Source organism: Phascolarctos cinereus, unplaced genomic scaffold (assembly GCF_003287225.1).
Source record: "Phascolarctos cinereus isolate Bilbo 61053 unplaced genomic scaffold, phaCin_HiC Scaffold_2;HRSCAF=192, whole genome shotgun sequence".
Classification (NCBI taxonomy): Eukaryota; Metazoa; Chordata; class Mammalia; order Diprotodontia; family Phascolarctidae; genus Phascolarctos; species Phascolarctos cinereus.
The window spans coordinates 37,934,700-37,955,333 of NW_027555625.1; the positions used below are offsets into that span (position 1 = coordinate 37,934,700).

Genomic DNA, 20,634 nt, shown 5'->3' on the forward strand with positions numbered 1-20,634 from the left:
CCCAGGCATTCCACCCAGAAATAGAGGAAGTCCTCCCATTGAAACATAAGGTTCCTCAGCCAAGCCCTTGTGTTCAAGTCCTGCATCATAACACCAAGCTCATCAGGTTATCAAAGGGGCCGCCTGGTTGATGTATGCCTCAGTTTAACAGTTTACATCTAAGACATTTTTGAGGTACAAAAGAAAGACAAATATATACAAAATGTTAACCTGTTTCTGTAGAACTCTCAATTTAGAGAACGAAGGTACTGGACTGCAACTTTATCAGCCTTCCTAGTTCCCCCTCTCTAGAAGTATCCAAACAAGTGGGCTCACTTGGTACATGCTGGAAAATTCTTGGAATTAGGGATCTGAGATCATATACAACGGTTAATCCCATCTGAGTTGCCAAAACTGTTGCATGAGTCCTCTTTGAGACTGCTGAGTAGTTACCGCCAATAAACCAAATACCATATAAAGACAAGAATGTACTATAGTTTATTCACTCACAGTAAGCTACATTCTACTAGCAGCTGATGGACAAGCGTGTTATATAATTCGTCTAGTAATATTTATATGTTAAATGAGACAACGAAAAAAATGGTTGCTTATTACTAACTGGTTATACAAAGAGGAAAAAAAGGTATACTTTTAAAGAAAATGTTAATCACTAGCTACAGAATGAATGTGTCCTTATTAGCACAGTTACTCATACTAAGTCAAAAGGGACCATACATCACTGAAAAACAAAAGAAGGGGAGCAGATGCCTGTGGCTGTTAAAATCCTCTACAACAATTAAGTCATAGCAATGCAGCAATTAGAAAAGGAAAGAAGACACTGAAAGAAAACAGCTACTGTAAGCTGATCTTGTAGTTTATGCAGAAGCCACACATAGTAAAATGACAAATACAGAACAAAGTGGAGTTAGTTATGTCAACCCTTAAGAGATCACTCTAAATTCTTAAAAATCCACTCTCATGTCTCTGATAAAGGCCTCATTTCTTAAATACATAGAGAACTGAATCAAACTTATAAGAATACAAGTCATTCCCCAATTGATAAATGATCAAAGGATATGAACAGGTAGTTTTCAAATGAAATCAAAGCTATCTACAGTCACATGAAAAAAAGCTCTAAATCACTACTGATTACAGAAATGCAAATCAAAACAACTCTGAGGCACCACCTCATACCCATCAGATTGGCTAATACAACAGTAAAGGAAAATGCCACTTAATTGTGCAAGCCATTTGACTTGATATCATTATTAGGTTTATTCTCCGAAGAAATTAAAGAACTAAAAATTAAGCTGGATTTGAAGGCAATGGAATATTATATCGAGGTGTAATAAATTAAAAAAGGCATGGTTTCAGTGAAACTTGGGATGATGTATATGAACTAAGTGTAAATAAAAAGAACCATGTATTCAATAAACATAAAGAAAAATGCTTTTGAAAGACTTAAGAACACCAATCAATGCAAGAACCAACCATAATTCCAGAGGACTGATGATGACTTCATCAGTCATGCTATCCACCTCCCGACAGAGAGGTAATAGAATCATGATGTAAAATGAGTCATAGATTTTTAAAAAGAGCCAATTTGACAATATGTTTTGCTTGATTATGCCTATTTGCCCCAAGTGTTTTGTTTTTCTTTTTTCTTTTCCAAAAGGGAGTGGAAGCTGGAAATGGGGGTGGTGGTGTAGGAAAGGTGGCAGTTTTGACTCCACATAAAAGGTAAAGGGTAGACAAAAAAAAGGAGGGGGAGTGGGAAGAGAGTCCTTAAAGCATTTTTTAAATGAAGAGAAGAGAATGGAAGACCAGAAGAGAACTACAGAGAAACAGAACTTTGAGTTACATGTGGAATTTATTACACAGAAAAGAAAAGCAAGTTACATGTAATTGAAAGTCTTCAGTACTATATACAATTCTCTTTTCTGATCTACTGTATATATAGAAGTACTCAATTTATTTATTTAAAAATCTATTATTTAAAAAAACAAAATAAAGGATTTAAAAATGCATTACCCTCTTCTCTCAGCTTCCTACAAGCACAGTTTTTCTCACATTAATGCCAAAGATTTTGTGATCTGGTGCTTTAAATAGAGGGTAAAAAGCAAATCATTGAGGTAAAACACACTAATTTAATCACACTGTACATTACTTTGATGCAGGAATGAAGATTAAACAGTCTCCTTAAATATTCCTGATTGTTGTTGTCCTTTTCTAGTTTAAAAACTACTCTTCCAGTCTTTCACTCTTGGCATTGCACTTTGTTTTTGTTTTTGAAGGTATTGACTATGATATCTTTTTCTTCCTTTATCTTCTCTCCCTCCATAGGACTCTAGAAGCTCAAAAGGCACATTTTTGTAACTAAACTTTTAACATGATGAAAATGTCAACCAACATAAATCTGAGCTGCTTTTGGATTTTACTTAGTACTCAGAGCTAAGAGAGAGAGTAGGGAGTGGGTTTTCCTTTCAGGAGACCAAAGCCTAATTTGTTTAGTGGGGACTATCACAGTTGTCAGATCCTAAAACCAAAGTAGAGGCCAGAGGTAAACTAGTAAACTTTGATCATCACATAGCAAAGAAGTCAACATCAAGGTACTCCCAGCAAAATCCAAGCTAAAAATTTCACAAGTGAGCCAAGTCAATAGGGCTTGTCATTTTGGTCTACTCATTTTGAAAAGGCCCTGACTCTGCAAAGGGAAACGATATGAGTTGCTGGAAAACTCCATGACAGGTAACTCTCTTGGCATACTCACATAGACCTCTGACTAAATGAGAATAATTATGATGGTTCGCTTCCCAGTGTGACCTGATGATTACACATACATCAATCATTACCGTGTTCTACAAATCCCATCTTAAAAGCACCACTCTCCATATCTTCAGCTTTCTCTTAACATTCCACAAATAGTCTATTCCACATTCATAACCAAGAAAGATCCTGTGATCAAGAGATTTGTATACAAGGTAAAATAAAGACACAACTTAGATAAATCCTACTTACTGTCTCATACGCTTTTACTTGATGTAGGATAAGTCTCTTCTAGTATTCCTTATTGTTGTTGTTCTCTTCTAGTTGAAAGTATATCTTGTGGTCTTTGACCCACGGCATTTTTTAAAGTATTAATATACTGTTTTGACACAAGGCTTCATAACAAATAGCCAAACAAACCTCCTTACGAAATACAGTCCTCTAAAAGCAACTAGTTTATCAATTGCTAACAGAATACAGGGCCTTGCATGGTACTAATATGTACCATTACATTTCTCCAGATTTGTTACCTCTCCATATTAACTTTGCATTGTTGCTGTAAGTTTGGGTTTTGTGGAGGTATTTTGTTCCTTGTTTTGGGGGGGTTTTGTATTGTGTGTGGTTTTTGGTTTTGTTCTGTTTTTTCTAATATAGCAAATATTCATATGCCAATTCAAGTCAAAGCTAGGGTCTTTAGGTCTCTGGAAGAATAAGACACATTCTGGTGTAGGCTTCAAGTCCAGAACCAGATTAACAGGATTTTAAAATAGAAAATTACCTCAGTGAGTACTGACTCTAACTTATACACACAAAAAGAATCCCTACTTTAGCTCTTACTTGAAATTTTGGCAGTCACCTCCAATACCAACTCATGCTAGCCATTAGCCATCTCTTATTAACATGTCACTCAATGAGTCACCCAGCCTCTTACTTTTCCTGTTAAGTCATCTATCTTGTTGGATTTAACCCATCTTCCCAATCCCTAGATTCTTCCCATATCATTTTACTTCTATCATCTACTGTCTGTGCTCTTAAGGTATTCCTACTGAAGTATTTTTCTAGCCCAACCACCGAAAACTAAGAGTTGGGAAGGACCTCAGAGGTTATGTGGTTCAATTTGAATCTGAAGAGGAATGCCCTCTGTAACATCTCTGGCAAGTGATGTTTACCACTTAAAACTACCAGTGGTAGTTCATGAAGCAATCTAACCCACTTTTTTGACAGGTCTGTAGTCAGAATGATTGTCCCTAATACAATACCTGCCTCTCCCAATGTAGGCCCTCAGAAAATCAACACCAGGTTTGAGTCAGCCTGGTTATCAGTACCCTCTTAAAAACATAACTTGCATGTCCCAAAAAGTACTTTTACTTTTACCAGACAGGCATTAGACAGAATAACTCAAAACAAAAGGTATTTAATCTAACAACGTAACAAATAAAGTAACGAAATACCCCCATGCACACACAGGGTACATTTCCCCACAGGTTATCAGAAGAGCAGATGGAAAGAACATGTATGGAGAGTATATACATGACCTGAGAACAAATACGGAAGAGGCACCCATAGTTGTTTGTCAATGAAACATGTGAATGGAAACACATCAAGAACTGATATGGCTATGGCACATGTGACTGGGGTGACGTATCTCCAAACTGCAGAACTGCTAAAATCTTCTGGTGATGTCAATGACATATTCTCTGCTAGATGCTGTCTGCCTTCCACCATGCATCCATCATCTTTGCCACATGTCTCATTTCAACTCTCCAATGTTGCCTCTAAAATGATCTCCTGGTTACTGAGCTATACTCTACCACCTTGTGCTGGGCTTTAGGCATTAAGACCTATCTACTGTTCTCTGTTTCCATCTACTGTAATGTAACATTTAAAATGTCTTTCCCTATAAAGGACAGGCTGATACTTTTAGTGCATATCTTCGAATTATGACATATTACATAAACCTGGGGAACTAACAAACACCAATAAAACATCCCCAAGTCTTCTCTTTTGAGTCCTATTTTCTGATGCTGATTTCAAGTTCATGGTACTGGTCATTATTTGGCTTTGAGTTAGAACATTCCTCATAACTCCCAATATGTTATAGATGTTGAGCCTGTGTCCTCACAAAGAATTTCTTAAGTAATTACTCCTAATGTCCCACAGGAGTTCTGCATAAGAACTTCTACCAGTGGCATGTAACTGAAACCGGGAACCAGAACAAGAGCTAAGTGAAACACACATGTCTCACAATCCTACCTTATTATGCTTTAACTACTACTTTTCAGTTAGACTCAAGCTTTCTAGGCCTCCTTAGATTTTATAATGAACTGGAATCTGCCTCTTTACAACTTCTACTCTTGTTTGTCTCTCTAGGTTAAAGTAGAATATATAATTCAATCTTCTATATGAATTCATCCTGGCTTCCCCTTTGCTGTTCAGAATATCATTCCCAAAGAAGGCAATTAGCTTCCCCGAATTCTGCCTCCCCTCACTTCTAACAGTAACTGCTCCCTTAGCCTATGCTGACATTACTCTGTCCTTACATCAGTTACCCTGAAAGGACCTGCATGAATTCATCGATGTGCAATAATACTCTACTTTTTCTGAAGGCGTTCCCAATTTCCCTAAGTGTAAATGGGTTTTTCTCCAGTACAAATTATCTGATGTTCCCTAATCAATGTGCTAGACCTAAACATCTCCCTGTATTGCTTATATTCAAAGAGTTCTTCTATTATGAATTTTATTATGTAAAAGAAAGTTTGGACCAGACTCTTCTACATTCATTACAATCAAAAAATTTATCACTAGTAAGAAAGAACTGTTATATTCTTTAAGATTTCTACTCCATTTGAAAGCTTTTTGGCACTCATACTGAAAGGATTTCTCTTAAGCATGAAAAATATTTAATGTTGGGTTAGACTTTGATTACTGGTGAAAGTTTTCCCATATTACTAAAATTCAAAGATCATCTCACTGAGTGAATTCTCTTACATGAATTAAGGCTTCCCTTCCAATTGAAGGCTTACCCAGATTCATTACATACATAAGGTTTCCCTCCGGTATGAACTTTCTTATACACACATTAAGGTTTCCCTTGTGGCAAAGACTTTCTTACCTTCATTGCATGAAAGATTTTCTCTCTAGTATAAGTCATTTCTCATACTGATAGTTCTATCGCAATGAAATAGTGATGGGAATTTAGACTTTCATAACTATATTTATAGGGTTTCTCCCTAGTATGGATTTTAAAATATATTTTATATTTTCCCTTCTGGCTAAAGGCTTTGCAACATTCATTAAACTCAATGTGTTTTTCCAAATAAGAGTTGTTTTATGTCGATTTTCCCCATCTGGTTAAAGGCTTCCCTTATGAGTTCTTGAATGTCTATTAAGTTTTCCTTTAAGGATGAAGGTTTTCCCACATTCATTGCATTGAAAGGGTCTCTCTCTAGTATGATATACTTGATGGTAAATTAGGCTTTGTTGATTGGTGAAGGCTTTTCCACATTCATTACATTCATAGGGTTTCTCTCCAGTATGAATTCTTTTATGTCTTTTAAGACTTCCATTCTGTCTGAAGGATTTTCCACAATCACTACATTCGAAGGGTTTCTCTCCAGTATGAATTTTTTTATGTATATTCAGATTTCCCTTGAGGTTGAATGCTTTCCCACATTCATTACACACATAGGGTTTCTCTCCAGTATGAACTTTCTTATGTATGTTAAGGTTTCCCCTTGTGGCAAAGACTTTCTTACATTCATTGCACTGAAAGGTTTTCTCTCCAGTATGAGTTATTTGATGATGAATTAGGCTTTGATGATTGGTGAAGGCTTTTCCACAATCACTGCATTTATAGGGTTTCTCTCCAGTATGAATTCTCATATGTCTTTTAAGGTTTCCCATCACAATAAAGGCTTTCCCACATTGATTACATATATAGGGCTTTTCTCCAGTATGAATTCTCTTATGTCGATTAAGATTTGCCCTCTGTGTGAATGCTTTCTCACATTCATTACACTGAAAAATTTTCTCTCCAGGATGAAATATCTGATGATAAGTTAGGCTTTGATAATTGGTGAATGCTTTCCCACATTCATTACATACATAGGGTTTCTCTCCAGTATGAATTCTCTTATGTGATTTAAGGCTTCCCATTCCACCTGAAGGCTTTCCCACATTCATTGCACATATAGGGTTTCTCACCAGTATGAATTGTCTTGTGTTTGTTGAGATCTCTTCTCAAGACAAAGGCTTTCCCACATTCATTGCATTCAAAAGGCATCTCACCTGAATGAAATCTCTTGTGGTTTATAAAGTTTCCCTTCAGGATGAAGGCTTTCCCACATTCATTACATATATGTGGTTTCTCTCCAGTATGCATTTTCTTATGTCTCTAAGGGCACGTATATCTGAAGCCTTTCCACATACATTACATTTCAGGTGTTTTTCTCTAGTATGAATCAATTTATGCGTCTTAAGGATTCCCCTCTGGTTAAAGCCTTTCCCACACTCATTGCATTTATAAGGTTTCTCACCAGTATGAATTATCTGATGTTGCTTAAGAGATGAATGGTATCTGAAGCCTCTCCCACAGGTACTACATTCAAACTGTTTCTCTCCAGTATGAATCAGTTTATGTGCATTAAGGCTTCCTTTCTTGCTGAAAGATCTGTTACATTCATTACAATTATGGGGTTTCCCTTGAGGATGTGTTCTATGGTAAAGAATAAGGTCTGCCTGGTAACTGAAGGGTTTCCTGCATTTCTTATACTTGAGTTTCTTCCCAATGGAGATTTTCTTAGGTTTAAGTGGGTCAAAAAACTGCTTCAAACTCTTTCCAAGGGTACTGTACTTAGGAAGATTTTCTCCTATATGAACTCTCCGTTGTGGAAAAATAAGTGACCCCAGGTTGAGCTTTCTCCCAAATATATTACATTCACGAGTAGATTCATTAGTGAATATTACCTCCTCAGACTGTGTTTCATGGTTTTCTTTCTGCCTTTCTAACCTTATGTCACAATCCCAAGTTTCTCCCAATGTGGAATGCCACAGCCCTTCCTTTATGAATCTCTCTTTCAATGACTGTCCCAGAAAAATATCCTGCTTCCCAGTTGTCTCCTTGGTTTCACATCTTGTCTTCTGATTAGGAGAATCTGAAAATAACAAAAACATGTCAATATACATTTTCCTCCAAACCAGGAACTTTAGAACTCTGATCAAAGTAAAGGTATTTGTGCTATGTTCTAGACTACATCTTTTCCTTCAATATGGAAAAAATAGAACGATCATTTGTTACCAGGAAATTTAAACCCAAAACAGGTGAGGAATTAGTAACTGATCTGTCCTCAGGAGTTAATTGAATTAATTACAAAATAGTGAAAGAATTTGTAGATAGCATCAGAATTTCAATATTGGTTTTACTTAGGGAAATGTCTACCTGTTTAGAAAGAAAAAAGAGTTTAATTTTAGAAACTTGTGACTAAAAAGAAAATAATTTCCAGGAAAATATAAAGGAAAACCTACCAAATCAATGATTTGTAATCACTTAGGGGGAAAAATGTTGATTCCTAAATCACAGCATAAATTCAATAAGAAGAGATTATGCAAACCAACCACACTTCCTTTATTTACAAGATGAATGGGCTGGTACATGTGGTGTTGCCATAGGCATCAAGGCACCTAGATTTCAACTACCCATTTAGAAAAGACTCTTAAGACATGTTTGATAATAAAACAAAAACAAATGTGGGTTAGATGAGAGAACAACTCAGTGACCTTTTAGCTGCTCAAATAACTTTACTCCAAAAGTCTAGAATATGGAGCTCTTGTGAACCTATAGTACATTCTCTGGTTTTATGCCTTAGAATTGTGGATGTGGCCCTGACAAAGTTGCCATTTTTAGTTGTTGTTGTTTCTTTTTTTGTTAGGCAATGGGGTTAAGTGACTTGCCCATGGTCACATAACTAGGAAGTGTCAAGCGTCTGAGGCCAGATTTGAATTCAGGTCCACCTGACTGCAGAGCCTGTGCTCTATCCAATGTACCACCTAGCTGCCCTAAACTTGCCATTTTTGATGAACCCTACATAGCACTCTTACCAAAACTGCTATTGACACACAAGAAAAAGCCTGACTTGATCACTGGAGAGCCAGATTGGGAGTCCCTCCTCTTGACACACACTGTCTGGGCAAGTTATTTAACCTCTCAAGTTTCCAGGAAACTCTTTAAGCCTACAAGCAGCAGAGAAGGGGTCAACATGCACTGGTAAAGGCAGCTTCTTCAATATTTTTATCCAAAAATTTAATGAAATCATTGAGAGCACTCTTACCGATACTGTTGATGACACAAGTGTATGTGACATACCAAATGTATTAGATAAATAAACCAAGATAAAAAAAACTCAAAAGGATAGAAAAATGGGATAGCATAAACAACGCGTAATTTAATAAGGATAAACGTGAATTCCTACACTCAGGATATCAACTGTAGAAATACAGGATTGCAGAGACATAGTTGAGCAGCAGATCATGTTCAAAAGGCCTGAAAATTTTAGTTGACCCTAAGCTGAACATAGACCGACAGTAAGCACTGACTCTGGTTATCCTCAAGCTATTCTTATAGACAAGAAGAGGGATGAGCTAGACAGTAGAAAAGGAAGGTAGCATGATTGGCCCAATAAAGATTCATTAATATCTAGATGTTAACTTGTTAAGAGTTCTGAAAGGAGTGCCTGAGGGATCTATCCCTAGCTTTGAATTCAGCATTCGGCAATTGGAAACCATCACAATCATATCCACAACAATTCTGAGTTTTGTGCAGGAATCACATCACCCACTGACTGCTTCTAGAATTCTGGCCATTTCTCAATCTGTTATCCAGTTCAGATCACTGCTCCACCATCATCACACCAGAGCTTCACCTCTTTGGTAGTCCATTCACTCAAGTTGCACCATTGTCTCTCATTCTTGTAGCTATTATCTACTGACTCCCAGGCCATCTTTCCAACTTTTATCAGACTCCAGTCCCTGCCTAAATCTTCCTCTTTGACCCATCTTTGGCTACATCCATCTTCTCCCCTATGCCAACACACTTCCTAAATAGTGGCATACCACAACAGGCAAGGCAAAGCATGATGGGATTCCCACAGAACCTTTGAGGTGGAAAACACCCCAGCAGCCATCTAGTAAAACCTATACAAGATTGAGGGTCCCACAGGCATCATCCCCAAGAAGTACCATTAAGGGCTGGTTATAGTTGAAATGTGGTAGAGTGGGACAAGATTAAAATTTGAGAAAATATCCTTGGAAAATAGAAGAGAAGCACAGGAAAAACACTGGGTGTAGAAAGAGGAATAGAGCAAGCCTCTATTGGAGTCCTAGTTACTACAGCTACTAGGCAAACAATCATGGACAGTAAAAAACTTCCCTGAGTTTCAGCAGCTGCAACTATAAAATGCAGACAGTAATACATACATGGCTCACAGGTTAGAGAAGTACATAGGTGAGAAAGAAAATTATCTTTATGTATAAACTATTGATACTATCACAAAATCAAAGGGGGAACTTAGAAGATCATTTTCCATAAAGCAGTGAGACAGAAGCCAGATTGCAGTATTTCAAGGGAAAGAGATGGGAGTAGAGGTGGGGAATAGGAGGAGGGGTTGAAAGTATATTAAAATATAAGTACAGGATAAGCATATTTTATATATATGATATATGTATAAGTATATAAGTATAAAATATAAATATAAAGTATATTTAAAAAGGTGAAATTATATAATCAGGTAGTCATAATGCTATGGTTTGGCCAGCTCCAAGCAGAGGGAGAGAAGATGAGACAGAGGAAGACAGGGAGGTATTGGAGAAGGAAGAGAAGAGAGAAAAAGAGAGACAGGAAGAAGGAAGATAGGAGGTAGAGAGGAAGACTGGGAGAAAAAAGCTTGTAGATGATATTTTGGGCGGTGGTGATGGGGTCTCACACAGAAAGGAAAGATAAAAAATGCAAAGAATATAAAACAAGCAACAAGATCAATGAAAGAATTTTGTTTTAAATTAAAATTGGATTTATACTTGTGTGTATATATATGTGCATATATGTATATACATACATGCATGCATATGTACAGTTAGACATAGCTTGAAAGCAGAAAGATCTGAAAAGAGGTATTACAGCTGCAAGAAAAATTAAACAGAAGGAGACAGGAAATTGTGGGAACCAGAGTCCAAGTTGAGGGGCTGGCATTAGAAAAAAGAAAACCCTTTCTCAAAGAGACTAGGAATGAGTGTAGGGAGGTCAGCAAAGTGATGTTTTAAGTGAAAGAGGAGTTCATAGGAGAGAACTCAAGTGAAACAGAAATAGCGCTTCTGCTCCCAGTCCAACACCTACAGTGACCATTTGTGACTGCGCTCACCAAGATTTCCATCCATTAATTCTTCACTTACTCATTTGCTCACTCACCTAGAAAAGCGCTAACCAGGACTCCTCTCTCTGTCATCCATGGGGCTTCTATTCTTTCCATCTGAGAAATCACATCTGGGAAGGAAACAGGAATGCCTCCTTGTGTGGAAATAAATGGGAGAGTGCTGAGGTCAGAGATAGAACCCAGGATTCAGTCTTGCCCTGTCTCTCATTACAGAACAAAGGGAATGTCAGGCCAGACCCAGATGGAAGGACAAAGGATTCCTGAAGTGTTCTCCATATGGTATTCCCAGGAAGCATGGGGGATGGGTCACCAGCTCAAAGGAAATGACTTTATCCTAACACATCCTCTGCTAGGAAAATGCAAACTGTTCAAGTCTTCCAAGTATCTACACTGGTGTAATGCAGAACATTATTTTACCATTTTAGGTAGTAGGCCCCTTTAAGCCATGAAAAAACAGGAATTACTGCTTAATCTTGCCCCAGACCTCTTTCCTCCTAAATCTAAACAATAGTGAAATGCACTCTTGCCTAGCTCAGCATAGCCCGTACCTCCAACGCAAATGGATAAGAAAGCTTGCAACATTCACTGCTTTAGATAATTATGTTTATACCAGAGACCAGGACACCTGGTCTGGTTTGTGTGATCTCTGATCTGTAATGATGGGGTGCTCGGGTGCTTGTGCTTGTACTTGTACCCCAATTTCTCCCTGGCCTCAGAAACACTATCCCTGACAGTTTCTCCCCAGCCCAAGGACACTGTGCCTAGCAGTTATTCAGGCATGGGCCTCAGCACGACCCTTATCTCTCTCCCTGGTACAGCTACACTGAGCTGGGCTGCTCAGGCCCCAGCCCTCAGATCATGTCTCTGGAAGCCTCCCAATTCCTTAGTAAGTTCCTGTCTTGTAAGAAAGCTTTCCCTTGTTGCAGAGCATTCTCTCATCAAGACAGAGGGAGAGGGGTGTCCTTGGCCAGCCCAAGGACTCTTCCTCCTGCCAGACTCCAAAGATCCATGCCCCTCCCTGTCCGGTATACTCCCTGTACTTTCCCATCCATAGCCCCCAAACACACCTGCACCTTTGGATTACCTCATCAGTGTTCCTGGCATTTCTTTCCCATGCTCTTTTCCATATAAACCCTAGCTCGGCCCCTGATCGCTGCTGCTTGATTTGGGTGTGCGTACCCCTTGCAGCTGAGCTTCAATCAACCTCCACATTAAATTTCAGATTGGGTCTCTGTCTCCCATTTGTTACAGTACAACATTGGCTCTTTGAGGCAACTGACTGAATTGAATGAACAGCCAGTATCAGAGGTATACAGTCTTAGGGCAGCACAATGAAACTACTGATTTCCCATTGTACACAAACACCTTTCACTTAAGCAGAGAGAGCACAAACACCAGTGACCCTGGGTACCAAACAAATGTGAAATCACTCCCTATCAGGTGCATTCAGGACATTATCCCTCCAGGAGAAGGGAAGTACTTCAGGCATCGGTCAGCAAGAGGAAATGCAAAGACAACCCAAGGGAAGCTGATTATCTGGCTGGGGGAGAGCTGACCTTACCAAGGGAGACAAAATTCTCATAGTTCTCCAGCATCACATCCCAATACATGTCCTTCTGAGAAGGTTCCAAGAGCCCCCATTCCTCCCAGGTGAAGTCCACAGCCACATCTTGGAATGTCAGTGGTATCTGAAATAGCAAACAAGACACATGCTCACTTGGGGACCAGCCCTCATGGGGCATATGAGAAAGACATGAACTTGGCAGAATGGAAAGGCACTGTTTCTCAAAGCATTAAGCAGAATTTTAGTATTTCTGGAGAAATTACTTATTGGATACACCATTTTATACTGGACTTAATATTGCAGAAAAGTTTCCTATTCAAAGTCAGTCTTACAAATGAACTCCCACAGTAAGTCATACTTGGAAACCCCCCTGCCATAGGAGCAATTTCCTAACCCCTGCCCCCATCCAAGTCAGGCTAGTTTTTCCTTAAAAGGTATTGAGACCAATCTAGGGAATTGGTTGGCCCAGGGAATGAAAGGCTCAGGCTATTGACATCACCTGCTGGTCATCTGAGCACAAAACTGCCTTGGGAAAGTTCAGGCATCCTCTCTGATGCTTGGCTGGTGGAACTTAAGGGCATGTCATTCAGCTGAATCCTGGATTTCCATCCTTTCTGAATAAACTACCAGGGCACTGGTCTAAGGCTGGCCCAGCACACAACACCCCAAAACCACATCAGGGTAAAACTGAGAGCCCAGCGATGGTAACTGGAAAAACTACCAATCACATACTCACAATGGGCTTCAAGGTTTACAAATGTACCAGCTGCCATCATATCTTGGTAGATCAGTGTCTCTTTTCATTCACCCATCAGCTGGCTACTTGACTTGTGCCCATATTTCATCTAATGCCAAGCTCCAGAATGATACTTTCTTATTAACAGATTTACAACCTCTTTCTCATCTGTAAAATGGGGATAAAAATAACAGTCCACTGGGTAGCAATAACAGGGGATGGGACTAGATGCTGCAGCCCTGATTTCTACTCCTCTATGGCTCTCCCTGGCAGCCAGAATGAAGAGAGTTAAGAAAAGAGTGAGAGGAAAGAAACTGAGGGCAACAGCTGTAGATAGCCTTCTTAAGGAATTAAGCCACAAAAGGGAACAAAAATATCGGACCACAGCTGGCAGGGAAAGACGTATCAAGTAGGGTGTGTGTTTTCTGAGGATGGAGTAGACATGGGCTTGCTTGTAGGCAGCAGGAAAACAACCAGTAGGCAGGGAAGGAATGACTGAACACCAGTAAGAGAGGAAGGGTGATTGGGGGACAGACAGTCTGCTAAAGAAGACAGGAAGGAATGGGATCACTTCTGCATGAAAGGGGGGTTTCAACGAGGCTTTTGATAAAATATCTCAATACAGATTTAAAGGAGATTGAGAATTATGAACTACTCAACAACACAACTGAATAGATTCAAGATTGTCGGATGGCAAAATGCAGAGTGGTCGTTGCTGATTCAACAACAAGTTCCCAGGACGTGTCCAGTGCAGTGCCCAAGAGGGCAGTGTTTGACCCGGTGACATCTTAACATTTTTGTCTATGATTTGGATAGAAGCAGAGATGGCATATCGCATGCTCATCATATTGGACTCAAAAAGTTGGAGCTTGAGTTTCTCATCGTCTAGAGAATTGAACCAACAGTAATAAAGGGAAATTCAACAGGGATAAATGTAGTCACAGAACCACAGAATCTGTGACTTGGAAATGACCTCACAGGAAGGCTGAAACCATAAACCAAAAGAATTCTCACTATAACGTATATGACATATAGTCTTCAAGTCTATGAAGCTCATACTTTGGTAGAAAAAAGTGAACTGTACAACTATAGGACACAGAAAGAATAGTAATATAGTTGTTTTGGGATAGGACGGTATTTTAGTGGATGGGCTCAAAAGGGAAAATAGATTACTTCAATTCCATGAGAATAAAAAGCTTTTGCTGATACAAAATATACATGTGTAGAATAAAAAAAAAAAACAGAGAGAGAGAAGTACAGTAGAAAGAGCACTTGCTCTGAAATCAGAGGACATGAGTTCAAATGTCACCTCTGAAACTTATGACACCTGTGTGGTCTTGGACAAGTCTCTTGTGCTCCCTAAACCTCAGTTTCCTCAAGTGTAAAGTGAGAGGCTTGGAATTCAAGGCCTCAGAAGTCCCTTCCACCTTAAGATCTGTGACCCCAAGAGAAGATGCGCTTGTGCTAATCTCTGAGGACACTGCAACTGATAAACATGTGACATCCAAAATCCACAAAGAATTTATACCAAACCCCTACCCCTAGTACATAAATGGGAAAAGATATTAGTGAAAAATTCCCAAAAGATATAATGCAAACGTTCAAGAACCTCAACATGATTAATGACCAGACAAATGCAAACTCTGCCATTTTAGTTGACACCAAATTGCCAAAGCCAGAAAGATTCAATGTATCTGGAGATGTGAAAACAGAGGCAAACATTCCCTGGTCCTGGAGATGCAAGGTGGTCCAGCTATGTTAGAAAATCCTTTGGAATTCCACAAGAAAAGTTACAAAGCTATTTATACTCTCTGCCCAAGCTACCTGTTCCCACAATTAATAAGGTTTTATATCTTAAGCTATTTATTAACAACAGGAAAAAACACACGTGCAAAAAAAACCACATGTATATACATACATATTATATATATAATTATGTATCATATATACATACATGTAATATATGTATGTGTGTGTGTATATACATATATATAAATTTTTTTTTAGTTTAAAAAAACTCCAACTCTACCCCACCCTGAAACTCTGTCCCAAAAGACACAGGAATGTGTTATAAGGAATGACAAATAGAAAGATTTCAAACAAACAGAGGGAAGATCTGTAAAAAATGATATAGACTCATTAGGGCATAATCAAAGAATGATATACACAACTACAACAGCTAAGTGAATGAAAACAACTTTAAATGGTAACAGATATCGGATCAATCACAGCATGGCTACTAGAAAGTGATGGATGTGCAGCAGGAGAGCCTCGGTTCAAATGTGAGCTCTACCAATTGCTAGCTGTGTGACCTTTGCCAAATCACAACCTCTCTGGACATGCTTCCTCATCTATACAATGAGGCACTTGGAGTAGAGAGATCACATGGAATGTCCCTTCCACCTGGAAACTGATGACCACTGGACAGCATTGCTACAAATTTATATTGTGACCCACCCTAACTTCTAACACTCAGGTGACTACTGATGTAGCATGTATTAACACTAAATCAATATTTATTAAGAGTCTACTACGTGCCAGGCACTGTGCTAAGCACTGGGGAGACACGCATAGAGAGCCAAAAGGCAGACTCCCTGCTCTCACAGAGTTCACAGTCTAGTGGAAGAGACAACCTGCAAAGAACTATGTACGAACAAGCTATATACAGCACAAATGGGAGAGATCCAAAGGACAGAAGGCACTAGAATGAAGGGGGATTAGGAAAGGCTTCCTGTAGATGCTGACATTTTAGCTGGGACTTGAAGGAACCTGGAGAATCTAGGAGGTGGAGATGAGAAGGGAGGGCATTTCAAGCATGGATGGAGCATCTTGCTCAAGAAACAGCAAGGAAGCCTGACTCCCTGGATCATAAAATACAGGTTGAGAGCATTAGGGGTAAAAAGCCTGGGAAGGTAGGGGAAGGCTAGGATATAAAGGGCTCCAAATGCTGAACAAGATTTTATAGCTGATCCTGGAGGTGATAGGGAATCACCGGAGTTTCCTAAGTAGAGGGGTGATGTGGTCAGACCTGGGCTTTATGAAGATCATTTAGATGAGTGGAGGATGATTTTGTAGCAGGTACTTGAATCATTGAACTGTTTCAGTAGTTCAGATGTAATACGGTAATGAACAGGGCGGTTGCAGTTATAATCATTCACTTATCTTGTTTCACTTACATGTTTTCTGGTATTATACATTATGGGAGAATCAAAATAAGAGTAATACGGAGCTTTGTATGAAGACAAGATTCATCAATGCAACCATTTAAAAAAATTGCTTCTGGTGAGTATGACTTACTGCCTCAGTGACACTGTTTGAGGACCTGAACCAGGCATTAGGCTTCTTCACCTCAAAGAGCTTAGGTCAGTATTGGCTCCATAACAGGCTGAACAAATGAATAAATATTCAAAGGAGACATCAGCTATTAGCACGGTGCCCTTTCCTCTTAGCCTGTATTATCAGTCAAAATTGATACTATCTACAAAAGCTGAGGTTCAGGCCCCTAGAAGCAACTTCACTGAAGACAGCAGAAAATGAGGGAAAGAAAAGGTTCTAAATATACTTTGAGAAAAATGATGGCATTTTGGGGAGGGGGGGATATCCCAACTCACCTGGGATCTGGCTGTTAGGAGCACAGAAGTCATTCCCTTCTCCTCCTTAATTTTTCTTTCTTGCAGAAGAGCAGAGCACTGAGGAGTCAGAACAGGAGGAGGAGAAAGAAGTCAGGAGGGAGATCAATCCTGTCTGTCATTCCCAAACACCAGGGTGCTGCCAAAAGTAGCAAATAAAATGAGCAGAACAAGCTGATCAAGCCTCTGTGGAAAATGAAAACTCACCCAAATGCCCTGCCTCCAGACCACTGCACTGAGTGACTCTCATTCACCAGGCTACTGAAAGTCATGGCAGAGATGATTTCTTGGAGTCATTCTCAGGGAACTCAAAAAGACGGTAAACAACATGAGAGGTGCCAACGAACTGGGAAAGGGCAAAGGCTATCCCAGCCTTCAAAAAAGGAAAGAAAAAGGAGCCTAAACTACAGGCCAGTGAGCTTGACTTTGATTTGTGGCAAATTTCTAGACCCTGTTATTAAAGGGTCTAACTTTAATTGACTACTCAAAATGACTCTCATTACACTAATTATTAAAACTATTGATTTAATTACTATTAACAATTAATTACTCATTATCATTCTACTAATTATTTTAAAACCATTAATTCAATGACTATTAAAAACTACTAGGAGACATCTAGAAGTGGGAAGGATCTTCATCTAGAACAGGTTATCTTAGAGTAATCTCATTGTTTTTGGGTAGAATGAGGATGACCACACTGGGAGATCTGGCTACAGGCATAGCACACCCCCTCACCTCCATATCATTATCTGGGAGCCTCTGTCCATGTTGGCACCTGTCTCCTCCTGGATACTCTCCTCTCTAGGTTTTCATGACCCTCTCCTGTCCTGGTTCTCCCCCTGCCTGTCTGACCTCTCCTAAGTCTTCACCTAGGATTCCTCATCTATAAAATGAGGCACTTGGAGTAGAGAGATGACATGGAATGTCCCTTCCACCTGGAAACTGATGACCACTGGACAGCATTGCTACAAATTTATATTGTGTGACCCACCCTTACTTCTAACACTCAGATGACTACTGACGTAGCATGTATCAACAGCAAATCAATATTTATTAAGAGTCTACCACATGCCAGGCAATGTGCTAAGCACTGCGGAGACACCCATAGAAAGCCAACTGACCATGGCTGACCCCAAAGCTCTGTCCTGTGCCCTTGGCTCATCTCCCTCCACGTGATCTGGCTTGCTGACCTCATTAACTCCCAGGGGGGCCACAATCAACTTAAGCAGATGCTTCCTGGGTCAACAGATCTAGTCTCTCTCCTGAACTGCAGACCCATATAGTCCCCTGCCTTTCGAATATCTCAAATGCACCAGCTGTCCCACAAGCACATTCAAATCAACCTGTCCAAGTCAGGACTTAGTCTCTCCCCTGACACCCTTTCTAATCCCTAGCTTTCCCCTTCCTGTCCTAGGCATCCCCATCCTCCCTGTCACTCAGGCTCAGTCTCTGAGATCATTCATGGCTCCTCTCTCTCTTATCCCTCTCCCCCAGCTCTCATCTGTTGTGAAATCTCATCATTTCTCTTCCCATCTCATCCACACAGCCTTCTCCATCCACACAGCCACTGTCCCAGTACAGGCTCCTGCCTGGACTCTGGTCTCCATGCCTCCAGCCTCTCTTCACTCCAATCCACCTTCCACTCAGCCTCCAGAGGGATTTTCCTCAAGCCTGCTCTGACCTTGTCCCTCCCCTACTCCATAAGCAACAATGGCTCCCTACTGCCTCCAGGACCCAAGACAAAGCCCTCTGGTATTTACACCTGGCCCCTGCAGACCTTCCCAGGGTTCCTTCCCCTTTACTGCTGCTCCCCTCCCAGCACTGGACCCTCTGGCACCACAGGCACCTGCTGCGGAGGGTTCAATACCTTTACTCGGCCTCCTTACTAGCCTCCCCCCACCACTTTATAAGCATAGACAACCAGCAAAGCCACACGAGGACCCGGCTCTGCCCAAATGAAATGGATGAATGAAACACACAAGGAAAATGTCACAATCGGCCCGTTCCAGCGGCCCCCGCACCCCTGCTCTGCTCAGCCACCTGACATTACACGCTGCCGCCCCGCCCCCGGCAGAGGTGCTCCTGCCTTTCCTGGCACCTCCGACTCGACCCTGAGCCGGCACACAGGAGGCGCCTAATCAATGCTGGCTGACTGATAGATCCCAGCCTGCCCCTAGGGCTCGGTCCTGGGCGGATCCCCTTCTCCTCCCAGTTAGGGGCTCCCCTGTCACCTCTGCAAGAGGACCCTCAGCTCCTCTCCAGGGCCAGCCCCCCATCCTTTCTGGTGCTCGCCCTTGGGTTCGAATTCTGACCCCCTCTGCCCCTTCTCCACTCCCGCCCCTGCCCGTTCTTTTCCTGCACACACTCACTTTTATACTCACACACACAAACACACGCGCACACAAACTCCGTTTCACCCACTGATACCCACTTTCACACTAGCGCCTACAAAAACTCAGTTTCATACCTGGGTGCAGATACTTGCACTTTCGCACGCGCGCTAACACACACTCAAATACTTCGGCACGCGCGTGCGTGCCAACACTAACCACCCCTACCACCTCGCTCCCACTCACCAGCCAGCAGCGAAGGCCCCCCCCCAAATAAGTGCTCAAGGCTCCAAACCCGGCCGCTTCCGAACCCGAGCTGCGTCTGCGCGGATTCAGACGGGAACTACAATTCTCAGCATGCCTCGCGACCCAGGCCGGGTAAGGCCGAGACCGGGGAGATCCAGGGCCGGTCTCGAGAAGGATTCTGGGAAATGGCGTCCCGCTGGATGCCAGAGATGCTGGGATGAGGGGGAGGAAGGCGATGGAGTGAAAACAGACTCAGAAATCTGAGAAAGTGCTGCAGGATGGTGGTGGTGGCCTTGGAGGGCATAGGGGACTTTGGGAGAGGGCAGCGCTTAAGAGACTGCGGAGAGACAAAGACAAAGGAGAAGGGGGAGAGACAGAGGCAAAGGGGGAGGGGGTAAGAAGGAGAGGAGAGGAAAGAGATGACATACAGGAGAAAAGGAGAGTGAGAGAGTAAAAAGAGTGAGAGAGAAGAGAAGCAGGGCAGACAAAACCTCGAGGAATCCTGATGCTCTTTGTGTAGGAATATGCCATTACAAGATAGATACACACACACTAAAGAACATGTGTATATTTACAATGTGTGTGTGTGCATATATATATATCTATATCTCAATATATCACGTATAACATATATATATGGATACTGTCAGCACCTTAGCTCCAAAAGCTGTCTCTCTTCTCTGTATCTCTTTGAGGCTCTGTACTCTTTCTTCACATTTAAACATACTTCACACTTTTTTTTTCTGTATTTCTACTAGCTCTTCTTTCCTTCCATAATTCTCCTCTCCAATTTTCACCAGTATTTAAAAAAAATTCTCCTTGAAGAAGTAGACATAGTCACGCAAAACAAATTCATATATAGACCATGTCTGAAAATGCAAAGTTCGTCATGAGTCTTCTGGAGTTGGCCTTGATCAGCACACTCCCAGATCAGTGCTTCAGTCTTTCAAAGCTGTTTTTC

General features: G+C 40.8%; 1 protein-coding gene across 1 annotated transcript; it reads right to left on the reverse strand.

Moving 5' to 3' along the window:
* Nucleotides 1-3,339: 3,339 nt before the first annotated feature.
* LOC110203586 (uncharacterized) lies at nucleotides 3,340-19,826 on the reverse strand. The gene is given in 7 exon segments (XM_020980092.2): nucleotides 3,340-6,900; nucleotides 6,902-7,164; nucleotides 7,167-7,898; nucleotides 11,201-11,299; nucleotides 12,727-12,853; nucleotides 17,077-17,154; nucleotides 19,674-19,826. Coding segments are annotated over 6 exon segments (2,058 nt in total). The 5' UTR covers nucleotides 17,110-17,154; nucleotides 19,674-19,826; the 3' UTR covers nucleotides 3,340-6,096.
* Between the last annotated feature and the right edge of the window lie 808 nt (nucleotides 19,827-20,634).